The 15,603-nt window shown below is 40.5% G+C and overlaps 1 protein-coding gene across 1 annotated transcript in view; it reads right to left on the bottom strand.

Moving 5' to 3' along the window:
- Positions 1 to 1,317: 1,317 nt before the first annotated feature.
- Positions 1,318 to 15,603, bottom strand: part of peli2 (pellino E3 ubiquitin protein ligase family member 2) — a 28,411-nt gene continuing 14,125 nt past the window's right edge. The window contains exons 3-6 of the mRNA XM_056245475.1: positions 6,966 to 7,067; positions 5,671 to 5,868; positions 5,223 to 5,411; positions 1,318 to 2,516 (exon numbers count right to left, since the gene is read on the bottom strand). Coding sequence (XP_056101450.1) covers positions 1,926 to 2,516; positions 5,223 to 5,411; positions 5,671 to 5,868; positions 6,966 to 7,067 — 1,080 coding nt within the window. The 3' untranslated portion in view covers positions 1,318 to 1,925. The remainder of the gene's footprint in view (positions 2,517 to 5,222; positions 5,412 to 5,670; positions 5,869 to 6,965; positions 7,068 to 15,603) is intronic.

Genomic DNA, 15,603 nt, shown 5'->3' with positions numbered 1-15,603 from the left:
TTTGACGTTTTAAACAGAAAAACATGTTTGGCTTTATTTTAGTTAATGCTACATGGAAGAGCCTCATATCAGCATCATTGTTAATAAACAGTAGCTTTGCTTGAGTGAATAACACTCCCCATTCCCAGTTCATTCTGCTTTTGATTTCACAATGATATGTTTCAAGAAAACAAATGTATATCACACCACAACAACTGCCTGTATATCCAAACAAATATATAGAGACTACAGAACATTTCAAGATGAATTCTAAGGTGATTTTACAGTGTTCATATTGGGTCTTAAAGTAACATTGTGTGGTAGGAATCATGGGTTACTTATTTTGCAAAATCAAGCAAGGCCAGAAGGTTTGAGCATCAATCAAAGAATATCTGACTAGTGACTGTTCACAGGCTGAGTGTGGACACAGCACACACACACACTTCAATGAATGTTGATCAAGCTGATACATTCATATAGACACCTACCACACAGTAAAGTACATACCTGAATAAATATATTAGTATCTTTTTTAAAACAAACAAACTGTACAAGGGCTTGTGTGTAGTAAAATACTTTTCAGTGAGTAAAAAGGAAAAAAAGGCTCTTTAAAAATGCAAGAGTTTAAAAAAATACCCCTTCCGTGTGCCTAAAAAAAAGCTTCTTGACACCTCTGTAAAAATGTCTTTAGGCATAAGAAACCATCTCTGTATAAATTTTAGGAAAATAGTAGAATAAGTCATTTTAATCTCATAACAAGCTTATAAAACAGTTGAAATGGGATGAATTTTGACCAAAGAGAAATGGTTACCAAGCGATCACTGTCTGTCTTATGGCTCCTGTACGTCATAAACCTCTATACCGTCATTGTTTTCAATCTCAATCCAATCATTTTCCACGTTTGAGAAAAGCCGAATGCTGATTGCAGAAGAGTCCACAGTTTTCACATCTGCTTTGATTGTACAACGACGTCAACATGTGGAAAATGAAGTGGTGAGCAATGAACATATTTGGAACACGCTTTTCAAGAAACTATTCTTTTAGTTGCAAACTCTGTTAAAAATATTTGGCAACATCCTTTGTTAACTGTTACCGGTTAGCCCAGTATGAATAAAAATACCTTTACATCAAAGCTTAAAATCTTCGACAGTTGAGACAAGAATAAAGAAAAATGTGTTAGTTTCCAAATACTTGAGATCACTGAAGTAGGTGAATCTAATTCCACTTAAATGAAGATGAAGCTTCCACTGTGGCTGATCGGTATTCCTGCAGAATCCTTTAGGAGTGTTATTTTGGTAGCTCTTCATGTAAAGGATCAAATAAAATAAACTAGACAGAAAAAAATTAATCTTTGGAAACCGCCATTTTAGTGTTGCAGTTCCCAAAACACTGCTCCGACAAGTACATCCTTGTAGAAGCCCTCAGTGGAATTTGGGATATGGGATTCTGACCTCTTGGAGTTCCCACACATTGAAGTACTTAAAATAATAGATCCTGCTCATGGGGTTCCGACCATCCTGCACAGTTTAGTTCCAACTCGACACACTAGAACCAGAAAATCAAGTTCTTTGGACGTCACTGGATAGATCATTAAAGCAACAAAACTCCACAGGAAGGAGGATCACCAAGAACCAAACGAAGCACCTCGAGTCTAAAGCCAAGTGTCCTATATAGAAATGTATTAAATCTCCTGAGTGATGTGGTAATGCTGGGTGTGAATTGACATCTTGTGGGCCGGTAGACAAAATAACAGTCAGGAAATCATGACGAACACCTCCTGTCATTCACCATGTCATCGGAGCAAAAACCTGCATAAGCATTTCAAAGGCAGCTTCACAGCTTGTGGTATGAAGCAGTCCTTATACCAACTGTCCTTCAGCATACTGGATTCCACTTCAGTTACATACTCCACTGTCCACCAGGTCATTATAACCTCCTCTATGCTGTCAGTCTACAGGCCCCTGAAAGATCAGCTTGGCCCACTTTTGCATCAGATTGAGTTGGGTGGCACAAAAGGGGCAGGCCGCATGGAAAGCATGGGTGCCGTGCGGTAAAGGAATCTCCGCCCAATATCGGGCTGACTTTTCAGAGCACACGTGACCGCAAGGTACAAAGGCATACGTCGGTGCGCCAGTATCCACGTAAAAGGCCGGTTCGCATCCAAGCCAGAGTGGTACGTAGGGGCCCACGGTTCTGCACATGGGACACTCTCTTTGAGCATTGGCGTCTCGTTCGGAACGGTGGCCCCAGTCGTGGTAGCCATGAACGTGGCCACAGGCAAGGTAGACCCAGGGCTGTTTGTCCTCCTGGGTGGGTCCGCTGGACAGGGCACGGCTGCAGCGTTGCATGCTGGGAAAGGCCAGGGTGTTGAGGCCCACGGGGCACTGAGGCCGGGCTGCGTTCAGCTCCTGCCGTAAGGCCTCCAGGTGCTTCTGAGTGGGGGTGTGGAAAAGGCCATCGGCTGTTCGCCAGAGAAGTGTGGCTCCGCAGAGGTCAACCAGAGAGCCATCCTGCAGTACGTTACTCTCACTCTCCACCTGAGCGGCACATAAAGAAAACATCTGAGCTATGCATTCATTACAAGCATTACATCCATGTTCTAAAAACGCTTGTCCTATGTAGTTGAGAGGAAACCAGAGCACCCGGAGGAAAACCCCGCCAACATTGGGAAAACATGCAAAGTCCTCTGTCTCAGCTGGGAGTCCAACCAAGGATTAGATGTTCAGATTATAGAAGTCTAACTAGTTAACTGCTCTTATCGCAGGTCTGAGAGACAGAGAGTCTTGTTCTCATGTCTGTCTTGACCTTTGAACCCAGTTTGCCTTACAACTAGAATACCTGAAGGGCAATAAGACATTTTTAGAATTGTTTTTCCTATTGAACTGGTCAGCAAATTTGGATACAGGTTATACTTTAGCCTACAGTTTGTAATAGTCTTAATCATTAGCAGCACGCAGCCAGTAGTGTTTGAATACCTAATCAGCAATGAATTACACCGTTAGGCTTTACAACCATAACTCTAGCAAGTGTATATGATAAATTCATGTGTGCCAGAGCACGTTAAGCAGCTGGTTTGCGACAGACAATTTTTGGTCAGGCAAACTGGAGCCTGTTTCCACAGACTTGAGAACCGAATGGTTACATGATTCTGATTTAGTCACTCGCGTACCGTTTTATATATTTAGACATAAGGAGCAATGTAGTCCAAGATCAACACTGCATTTCTCCATGAGGCAGTCATATGGCGCTTTTCCATTACCAGTACCAGCTCGACTCGCCTCGGCTCGCTTTTCGCTCCGTTTTCCATTGCAGAAAGTACCGGCACAAATAGTACCCGGTCGTCATAGCGACGCATTTCGTTCCTCGTTGCCCCATCAAGCTCTCGCTGGATCCTCTCTTCGGCAAACAAAGGAATGTCTGCACCTCCTCGTTTGACCACGGCGTATTCTTCCGAGTTGCCATAATAATAGTAGTAAGTTAAGTAACTATCTCTGGCCAAACTATTTAAAAATGGCGGGGTTATTCTGGATACTCCATCTGGCGCGTGCAATGATGACGCAGATTCTCTGTGACCAATCAGCAGTCGGCATTGTTTTCACGTCACATTTTAGTATCGGCTTAGCTCGCCTCAGCTCGCTAGAACCTCGCCGGAGGAGGTACGAAAAAAAGTACCCGAAAGCAGGTACAGGTACAACTTTTACACAGTGGAAAACCAAACAAAGGCGAGTCGAGTCGAGCCGAGCCGAGGCGAGCTGGTACTGTGTAGTGGAAAAGCGCCAATAGACGGTGTCAATATTTGTCAACCCCCCCAGCTCAGTTCAAGACCAGCAAGTTTTTTGGGCCAGAGTTGAATCGATCTTCTGGCCCGGAACGCCTTTTTCACGCAACAGAAACACACAGAACGGCTCGAGAATTGGGACAGACCCGGAACCCACACCCGAACCATGTCAGTGGAAATGTGGAACATCCATGTTCTCCCAGTGTCCCTCTTGGTGCTCCGGTTTTCCCCACAACTCAAAAACATGCAGCATTCATCAATTGGAGACACTAAATTTTGCATAGGTATTCAAAGCAGCATTCTCACAACCAGACAGAAGGCAAGCGGTTTGATGGATGAATAGATATTGCTTTTCAATTTCTGAATCAGATACTCTTAGTAGAGGCCTGATTATTTATTAGGCATTTACTAAGAGTATAAAGTAATGTACAGTTTATATTGCTTGTAATTTGTTTCAGTTTTCCTTATTTCTCAATAAATCAAACCTCACAGATATGTGTCAATTACCTTTGTTCATTAGCAAAACACTTTGTTGTGGTATTGAAATTGGTGCAATGGTAACAATGAAAGAGTGCAGAACCACATTGGTGCTCTAGGAGGAGCTAGAGGTTCAAATACTCACAACATACTTTGCGGCTTTTATAGCATGGCTCTAAATAACTAAAAATCAACAAACATTTTTTACACTCCATTAAAAAAAACACCATCTTTAACCCCCCAAATTAAAATATAGCACATAATTAACTTTGAATTTCTAAACACAGCCAAACAAACATGGTCTGAATGAGAATGAGTCAGGGCATGGTGATAGTGAGTGACCTCTTGAATACTCAGCTTAGGGGTCATCCGTAACATGATTTGAACCAGTACACCTCTCATTCCTAGAGTCCTCACTGCTACACTTAGTAGCGCCCCAACTTTATAGTCTGGAACCTCAACGAGAGTCAATTAACTTCCTGACTGATCTTGATCTGTAGTTTAGATAATCACATCTAGATGATTGCTTAAGGATATTCTCATCATTTAATGAGCTATAATCCATTTCTGAGTCCATAAACATCTGAGAAGGCATGATGGTTAGTAAATGAGAGAATTTGCATTTTTAAGTGGGGTATTCCTTTAAATTTGAGTTTGGATTTTTCTAAAAATCTCATCTGAAGAAAGTCAAACATCTGGAAAGGCATGAGGACGAGTAAATAAGACGATTTAAATTTTTAAGTGGGGCATTCCTTTAAATTTGAGTTTGAATTTAGAAGGAATGCAAATCTCATCTGAAGAAAGTCAAACATCCGGAAAGGCATGAGGGCGAGTAAATAAGAGAATTAAAATTTTTAAGTGGGGCATTCCTTATAAATTCAAACTCAAATTTAATCACAAGTGTAAAAACAATGGTGGGTGAACTGACGACTGAAGGAGACTGGCTACATTGTACACTAAATTGAGCAGATGCAGCTGACGCACTAACCAGTTTGCCTCGTGTTTGAGCAGACCGTGTTTCTCTCAGTGTGTAAACATCTCCACACACTGATATCTCCCTCCACACACCAGGCTTGGACTCCTCTGTGAACCCACCCCGTGGGTGCATGACTAGCACACCATTGGTTGTCAGACCGTCCATGTGACCATCTGGATTCTTCCATTTGGCTGCTTTCTCCTACAGAGAGAGACTTAATTACTACACATGAACAAAAAATGTGTGCGCTCAGTTTACACATGGGTGAGTCACTCCAGTTAGTCTGACACACCTATATTTACCAGGTAAGTTTAGATCAGTTCCACTGGATCAGCAGAAGTGGATACTTCCCCAGACAGCACATAAACAAGCATTTATAAATAAGAGCTTAATTAAGCTTCTTGTAACGTATCCCACAGACAATTCCATTTCAAGACCAGGCAAGAAAACTTACACTTACTCCGAGAAATATATTCTTGGAAGAATCAAAGCCTGCAGCGTAGATGCGCGCCGTATATGGCGGGTTACGTTCACACACCACCCGGCAGGCGAAGCGGGAGATAGTGCTTTGAGTGATGGGTGTTTCCTCACCCTCCCCTCCACCTGACACCGTGTCAGTCACCACAAAGTCAATAGGGCCCTCCGTCGATCGTCCGATCTAAGATACAAAAGAAGAATTCACGTTTCTACAACTTAAAATATATGTTCTCATTACAAACAATTGTCTGATTAATTATATTCTAGGTCATGTAATAAAGAACAATATTAGGGAAAACCATTTTATTTTATAAAAAAACAATCCTATAAACACCAAACTATTGAGCAGTAATGTTTTTGATCATCTCTTATGCTACCAAGGCTGCATTTATTTGATCAAAAATACAGTGGAACTTTTCCCTGTGATGGCAAAGGTGAATGAAGACAGGAACAAAGTGTCACATGATCATTCTAATATGCTGATTTGGTGCGGATGAAACATTTCTTAACACAGAAATATTAAGTAGACTATTTTTAGCTGTGGAAACTGACATTTTTTTACTTTCAGGATTATGAGATGAACAGAAAGTTCAAAAGTACAGCATCTATTTCAAATAGTCAAGACTTATATACATTATACATTGTTACAAAAATGGTCCCTTTTGAACTAAAAATAACAACATTTCAGCTGAAGATTCTGTAAATCTCCAGGTGTGTCTGTTTCAGAATTTGTTTTTTCTATGGTTTTGAGCTGAGTGACAATTGTCCCTACACGATTTTGTCACAACAGTAAACGGGATGGAAAACAGTCATGCATGTGCCAGGGCTTGTTTGAAGAGCTTATTTTAGTTTTAAAAGTGGGATGGAAATTCCCAAGAATAGAGAGGTGCTTATTGCACTAAATCCTGTTTATAAATACTTGTACTGAAATAAAGATGCAACGGTCTCCACTTTATTTCCTTTTTATAGAGAGTTTCTGTTTTGTCCCTGTTGCTGGTTCCTGTTTTCGCTTTTCCTTCCATTTGCAGCAATCTATATGACTCTATCCCTCGTGCGCAGACCAGACGCCAAATAACCACACGCGCGCAACCCTGTATCCGAGCACGTGTCTTGGGGAACTGATATAACCGTGTCCCATATCACAGATCTTGATTAGCTTTGGTGGAGGTCAGACATATTAAAGTTGGAGAAACAGATTTGCCAACTCCTAGGCAACAGGCAGACACTGAACAGTGGAGGAGATATTTCAAGGTGTTTTTTGTTTTTGCAGAACAGTACCTGGAACATGTCTGTGTCTTTGTCATGGCTGTACTCCACCACCACCGTCTGGTTTCTGGACAGCGTATAGGAGATGCTGTGCTGGCCCTTACAGTTCACTGCCTGTCACAACACAACAAAAGCATCTGTCAGGAAGGGTTTCCTGCTCAGCGAAACAGTGGCACACAGAGAACGGTTCTTAGTTTTTTCACTTTCTGAAAATGTAGTTCACTGCATTGTTCAAACCTTTAACTTTAAAACCTTTACAGCTTCAAATATAGTTACTGAGAAAGTGACAGAGCAAGTTTTCATAAAATTCTAAATAGAAAATGTTCCTATGGATCTTTTTGAACCATGTGGAGCAAAAGGGAAGTCTGCAATAATATTTGCTATAGCCTCACATGATCCCTCTGTATGCCCTTTACCCTCTAAAACGGAAATGTGAAAAGGTTAGCATGCAACACTATTAATAACTTTAAACATTTAAAAAAGGTTCAAATAACAAAGTCGGTCCAAAACACCACTGTAACGAGCATGTAGAATTTGAGTGTTTAATTGTGTGTATGTGAAACACACCCCATCAAACATTCATTACTAAGACAGCTGTCATATGCAGCTTGTTATAAATAAATCATACATTATTCAAGTCAAGAGTGTAAGAAGAGGCAAGCATCACATGACTAACAAAATGAAAAAGTATGGTTTGAGATCTACTCTTTATCATTTCTACTTGAAGAAAATTAGCTATCGCAGATATGCATGCATGATCTGATTTGAGTTCACTTCAAAGCGGAGTGTGTGTAAACATTATTCTGGTGGCTTGAGACAAACCACAGTGTTTAAACAGCCAATTTCCCAGTGTGATTATTTCTCGCTTCCTGATTCACCCCTTCTCTCCTCTAATCTGTGATTTCCAAATTACCCACATCTCCATCACGTGTGCTCAAAAGGGAGTGGAAACTGGGTCATGGTTACTACACTGTGCAACAATGGAAAAACACAGCGAAGAGAGGAAGGTGGTTTGTTTCTGTACAACACTATTTAATGCATTACTGTTTTTAAAACTCACTGTCCACTCATATGCCAAGCACAGGATTGTGTGAGTGTGCATAACACTGTTCTCAATAACACTGGAGGTCACAAGCAGTTCACATATGCATACTAAAAGCCAAAATTTCACGCCCCACATATGCCCAGAAATATCCCCGACTAAATAGGGATGCTGGCTGAGTCTGTATATTTTCAAATCCTAAAAAAAGTGCTCAATTCAAATTGATTTTGTTCAGAAAGTTAAACATTAAAATCAAAGTCATGTAAATGCACTTTATGCAACTTTAATAAAAAAATAAAATAAAATAAAAAATGCAATTTTTGTGCTCACTCTTTCACTCGTGTCTTACAACTCAAGTATAAGAGTTAAGGCAGATATTTTAGAGTTTGATTCCCTTTCGCAAATTCAGTTCTTTAATGAATAGTTTAAATCATTGTAGACAGGATCCGAAATACGTTTATGCATATAAAATAGAGATACTTTACCCAGTGCATAACTTACATGTTACAGTTATATTCTGTAAATGTTATGAATTGAAAGGGCTGCACATATTTAAATTTTCCAAACTGTTATTCTTAACAGCAAGCAAGTTTGATAAAAAAAAAACTCTCTTCAGAGAGTGCACAAAGCGAGTGTGGGTCAACCAGATGGAGCCCAACAGAGAAAGGTACGCAATACGTGACAAATTATGCATTTTTGATCAAATTTGTAAGCAGTAAGCATGTAGTACGCAACAAATTAGATTTTTCTTTCAGTAAATATAATGGATTATTTAAATATCATAAATAATAAAACATAACACTACAAGCAAGTTTAACAGAAACTTGTAAAGAATATAAAAGCAGCTATATATATATATTATAATATAAAATTGGCCAGGAAGAAATCTGATTGGCTGGCAAGTTCTGGCAAGCCATTTTCTAGCTGCTTACTAATGCATTATGCGGATACATAAACACAAAATTGAATATCATTAGAATTATTTGCATTAATAGTTTAATCTAACTGGCTGTGGTAGTTAGTCGTCTGATCACAATTATGGATTCTAAGACAACTTGCCTTTTTAGCCATTTCAGAACAAACACACGAGTACAGATATACTGAGCATTTTCAAAAGGGAAAATGTCAGAATATTGTTTATTTTTATCTAACCCACCCAGCCTTAGACCAAAGCTCTACCAATTATGTTGTGACGGGACTCATAGTTTGGCTTGTATGACCGGCTTCCAGTTTAAAATTTGGGCCGTTATTGTTGTTGGTGGCACATTTGTGCCCATAGTAAAGTGGAACAAAGAGGCTTGAGGGTGAAACATTAGGCAGCTCTCCATGCTCACTGCCAGGTCACAACAGGGGGTCCCATCCAGCTATCCATCCCCCACTGCTGTTTTACAGTGGGCCACAAAAGCTACAAAAAACACCCCAAACAATAGAGCTAGTGGAGCCGCACCCGTTGGGCAACAGGGATTTGAAGCAGCTCCATCTGTGAGACGCCGGAGCAGCTTGGGCCTCGCGCTTGTTGTAAACACATGAGATGAGATGCTGTGGCCACCAACCTCAAGCCAAAGGATCCAGTTCGACTGTACTCTACCCTCCATCAGCACTGGACAGCCCACAATGCAAGTGGCAACAACTCGAACCTCTGAAACAAACCTCCAAGACATCCGTGAACAATCACATATTGTTCCTGGAATAGTTTAGTGACATTTTGTGACCCATTATCTGAAAGGAGTTCGCTGGTGCACTGTGAGTAATCACAGAGGCTGTTCTTTGTTCAACTTTAACATTACAATGATGCAGCTGCACTTGTGTCACTGCTGGAGAACTGGCCGTTTTTTTAGTTAACCCTTTCAGACCGATGCCTGAAGACATGGAAGGCCTTCCACCTCAGAGCGCTGTGACCCCAAAGAACAGCGTGATTCACAGATGACTGTGCGCTGGGATATTTTCAGCTCTGACGAGGCACTGCGGACGGATAATAAGCAGCCAACAGTAACAAAACATCCCCAAAAATACAGCATGCCAGCGAGTTTCATGGCGAGAAGAAAACATTCCTTGCGTTCATGGGACTTTAATTACGGAGCCTGGGTCTGTGTGTAAAACAAACATCACAAATATATCACATTCTTCTTTTTTTTTAAATGACCGAAAAAAGACCATTTAAAAATAACTAAACAGGGCTCTACAATGCGACATTTGAAAAATTACTGTGTGTAACCAGAGACTATTTATATAGAGACATGCCACTTCATCAATCCTTAATACAACTATATAGGGAAAACCCGTAACGCCAAAGATGGCGGTTGTATGCACATGTCCCGCCCCTCCCGCTGGAAAGCCAATCGTCTGCTTTTAACAGTCAAGCCGGGAAACATTTAAGCCTATCGTCTGGTTCCACTGACGCATGCGCACAGTTGAGGTTTGGAACAGTGCAAAATATGTTACTGTTTGAAAAGGCGGCAGATTTGATATGCAGTGTATGTGTGAGTTGTGTAAATATCTGACATCAGAAGTCTCCCGCAGATTGATAGCAGCTCCCTGATGCCCGCAAATTAGTTCAAATCTCCCGGAATCTAGAGCGAGCGAGCGAGAGCTCACACATACTGTGCTTCAAACTGTGTAGCGCGCGCACGACCGAGGGAGAGAACCCTTGCGCATGCGTAGTAAAAGTATAACCTGTGGGGGAAAAGGCGTTTTAAACCTTATTTTGGGGCAAAGTCATTAAACTTTTTCAGCAATTTTTATCATAATTTACTGCTGTTTCTATACATGCAGGTTTTATGTCCCGGTGACCAGTGAAAGTGCAGTTCTGACTCTCTGCCCATTCATTTAGATAGGAGCCTGGTCTTGTTAGTCCGAAATAGCTGCCCGGAGGCGTTGCCAAGATGGCGGCCGAGTGGCATGACTTGCCTAAAAGGACTTTGGTGTAACTGAAAAAATATTTAGGTGTGTGAGTGTAAGAATATTTAGAGTGTGACCTTCTAAAGAACTTTCATGTGGAAATCTTTTCCGGTTCATTTATCCGGTACAGACTGTCGAGGACAGACATCCGGGAGTAAAAACATGAACTGGCGAGAGTAGAGCTGGCGTATAGTAGAAAATGAAGTTGTACTTCTGATAAAATGAGACATTGACACGGTATTTTCATGTTTAATACGGTAAAGCTGCTTGATTTGAGGCAATCTATAGTATAAAGTGCTATATAAATAAATGTGATGTGACTTTACTACAGTGCCGAATTGCAGAGCTCGTTCAAACATTCACGTTGCTATGATCAGATTGTTTTCAAAAAGTTTTGTTTTCTCAATTTTGTTGTGCATTCATTTTGTTGAGAGGAAAGCGTGCAACACATATTTACACATTCATCTAACCGTTGCTCTCAACAGTGTGGGCAGCGTTGGATGTTCGATAACAGTAGATCGCTGCTCACGTGTTTTGAACTTCGTTTTTACCCCTAAGCAAAGAACTTAGCCGTGAGTATGTCAGGGTTTTTAATGTTTCACACTACGATTGGCTGTTTTTCCACACCTTTATTTAACTAAGAAAGCAAGAAAGAGTTGTGGTTCATGTGCTTATATGGTAATACTGGTTATTCGCAGTATGAGTGGGCGATACCGGGGGTTACATTTTTATACCAGTTTATGGGTTTAACTTAATTTAAATTTAAACTAAAAATAAATGCAAGACAGTGCGTTTTTAACCAGCACTAATATCCATTTGAACACTGATACTGGTGAGATAATTATTAGGGATGCACGATGATATCGGGACAACATCGGTATCGGACGATAAAAGCTTAAAATGACCATCATCGGCCGATATGAATATTTCTGCCGATGAGTCTTGCCAATAGGGGGGCGTGTTTCCTATGCGCACGTGATGCGAACGAAGCATGAGCGCCAGCAACTTAAACTTCCAACTAGGGGTGTGCGTCTCACGGTTTTTGATCGATGTCTCCACGATCTGCTTTTGAAGAAAAATCATAGTATCGTGCATTCTATCAGTTCAATTCTGGCGCCTTCATCTCAACATACTGTACAACGCGACGTACATTCACATCACATGTAAACGCAGAGGTAGAGTTACACTCACGGGACACTGCAATTCACAAAAGTTCATTGTTTGCATGTGCGTCAAAGTCTTGCTAGGTAAACATGTCATTCACGTGCTGATGCGCTGTTCTAACATCCGCTTTTCTGAGCGCGTTACACCCGACGCTCACAGGAACTAAAAGCCTGTCACAGCGCCTGCATACTGGACTAATCTTTCGAGTCTTATTGCGTTGATACTGTCAAATACACACAAGGTTTACATAAACAAAGTTGGTTATGTCTAAAGTGAAAGCAAACAGAGAAAATCTGCTTGTCAAATGCGTGTATATTAGACGCGTCGCGTTAGGGCCTTTACATAGTCAACGCGAGCGACGCGAGCTACGCGCTCCTTTTCATAGTACACAAGCGTCACCGGCGATGCGTGAAATGCAATACACCGATCGCGCAGCAGGGGGTAGTAGAGTCTAGAGTCGGGTCACGTAATATTCAGATCAAAATGGCAACTGAAGAGGAGTGCATATTGCTGATTTTACATCGGCGGCAACAAAGGATGTATACGAACAAGCTCGCATAACTTTTCCTCTTCGCCCGCCATTGTATTCAAATCTTCTTCTTCTGTAAACATAATAATATACCTTTTTATGTACATTACTTGCAATGTCGCCCCCACCGACAACGCATAGTATTGCGTGCATCGGCGCGTCGCGTATCAAAAACTAGGATGACACATTTGGCTACGCATCGACGCATAATGGCGGCCGAAGCGTAGCGATGTGTAGCCTTGCTCACGCGTATGCGTACCGATGCGTTGACTATGTAAGGGCCCTTACTCGCGTGCAGTTCTTAAAGAGACAGTAATAATATGCTGCCGCTTGTCTTTAAAGAGATACTGCACCCAGAAATAAAAATTCTGTCTATCTAATGTTGTTTCAAACCTGGATTCATTTCTTTCTTGTGCTTAAATATACTATGGAAGTCACTGAAGTACAGCAACTATTTGGTTAGCCACATTCTTCCAAATAACTTTTATAATTTCAACAGAAGAAAGAAACTTGAGAGAGTAAATGATGACAATTTAAATTTTTGGGAGAACTATCCCGTTAATGTTAATAAAACAACAAAACACAGAGGAAATCACTCACTGCTCTTGACTGAGAACATTAATAGAAGCTTTAATAAGCTTTTTTTGCACTTAAAAAAAATACAAATATATCGGTATCGGCATCGGGCAAAATTAGTTTGAAAATATCGGCATATCGAATATCGCCCAAAATCCTATATCGTGCATCCCTAATAATTATGATATCGTAACAATTCTACTGAGGACTAAACTTCAGAAAACTTAAGCATAGAGCCCTGCTAGAATCAGGCAGGTAAAGATTGAGGAGTTAAGAAGGATAATGGATGTAAGGTGGCACAATGCCATGGCTATTCTCAGCATGTGACATAACGTAGCTGCTCTGTTGATCATGGACCAAACAAGCACAATGAACAATTGGCCACTTGTAGGTGACCTCCTTCAAGTTGGTTGTCCTCTGTAAACGTTTTTGAAAAGGTCACTAACTGGGAACGTTTACATTGCATTATTATTTTAAACCTTTAAAAATTACACATTTTACTACGAATTATTAAAATAAAAATATGCCCTTTTACAAAATCTATTTCTAGTAGACGCCATTCCTGAATGGCAACACATTATTCCACATAATTTACACTGTGGCAACACTTCTCTTTCCAGTCGGTCAGTAACGCTAGGTTTAGTTCCGGTCTCTGTGAAGCCCCTCCTTCCTAAAAGCGCAATGTGCTGTGATTGGTCAGCTGGATCAGTGTGTGATTGGTCAACCGCTTCGAGTGAGTTTCAGAAATGTCACGCCCCTTACCATAACCACGAGTTTCAACATACATATTAATGCATCTCAATCAGGCCTCGTCCCTTTTTCTGCATATGCTTTGAGCAGGATTATTTAACTGAGTAATATTGTGACGTGTACATTCCCAGAAGAAAACTCAAGACTACAATCGAGGCATTTCAGGGAGTTCAGAAACAGTGCTTAGTTCTTACTGATATAGTGAATAACTCCCTTTGGAGCGACTTTGTGCTTTGTAATTTTGCAGACCTTTTTCATGGTTTCACAAGCAACATTACAAAAAATAAAATAAAATAAAAATAAAAAAAAAAGCATAACATGTCCTCTTTAAGTGACTGAAAAGCTTTAAGAAGCTCTGCATAAGCAGTAATTCAGATTTTTTTCACAAATGGTTTCCAAAATGTTAGCATGTCGCCAAGATAGCAGTAACAATGAATTGTAAATACTCCAAGCATAACAAAACTATTTTCAGTCTATTTTAATTAGATTTAACATTTAATAGATATTTTAGAAGGTTTTGAATGTAATAAGTACATAGTGATTTTTTTATTTTATTTTTTCACTGATCTCATCAAAAAGTATTCTGGGGTTACCTTTTCTGTCAAGGATACGCAAGATAATGTCTTGAAGTTTGGCCTAAATTTTCACAAACAGCCCGTCTATGACATGCCTATTAAGGATTCTCCGATCGACAGAATGCATATCAGTATTGGCCGACAATCACATTCTATGACTTGATCGGTCGTCACTAAATTTGGCCGATCTCGTGAACCGATCACAATTTGATTACGTAAAATCATAAAAAGGCTTTTGCACCACGTTCTGCTTTGTAACCTTAATAAACATTAGTGAGCCATAGTAGATCCCCATTTTCATTTAGAGCAGTTTGTCTCAATTCAAACGAGCCCCCACAAAATAACATCATGCGTAGATCCTCCCGTCGTGACCTGACATGCTGCTTGGCTAAAGCTATACGACTCCCGGGATCCGATCGTGTCGGGATCAGGACGCAGTAAACTGGATCTCGGGTGTGGTGGGTAGAGACGATGTGTAGAAACTAATCGGACACTGTTTTACACTTGGATTGGATCGATCGCTCAGATTGAAAAGTCTTGATTAATCGTGCGCCATAGAATAGGAGCACGCGGCTGAAACAGCGCTGGAAGATCGTCCCTCATCAACCAGGATCTTATTACTTGTGTTAGTTATTCTATACAATTATAAATATGTTTTTGCTTTGTGACATTAAAGCATGCAAGTAGTTCTGTTCAGTAAAACTCTCAGATCACTTGTTTGGAGAGGTTTTTGGACTCTTGATAAAAAGCCTACAATGGTTCCAAATGCCATCTTTTAATTGCTTTGAGATAAACACAAAATTTGGCAAAATACAATGATTGTGAACAAGCCCAACCTCAAATATTCTTTCTAATCATGTCAGGCATGAATTATAACAAAAATGCATCACTTCTTGGGGGGGGGGGGAGGCGGGCGTGGGTTCCTCAGCAGTGTTTAACATAACCTCCAAACATGATCAAAATCTTTTTTTATTTTAAAGGTTTTCTTTCAAGACCATGTACTTGATGATACCTTGTTTTTTGTTATAAGCCATTTCTTCTAAATATACCACTTGAAATCACGTGAAATCGTTAAAAATGCCTTCAGGGTGTAAGCGATTAACAGTGACGGTCAAC

Source organism: Rhinichthys klamathensis, unplaced genomic scaffold (genome assembly GCF_029890125.1).
Source record: "Rhinichthys klamathensis goyatoka isolate OS25496 unplaced genomic scaffold, OSU_Roscu_1.1 h1tg000032l_1, whole genome shotgun sequence".
Taxonomy (NCBI): Eukaryota; Metazoa; Chordata; class Actinopteri; order Cypriniformes; family Leuciscidae; genus Rhinichthys; species Rhinichthys klamathensis.
Note: the sequence above shows the minus strand (reverse complement) of the source record. Positions and strands in the feature narration are given on the sequence as shown.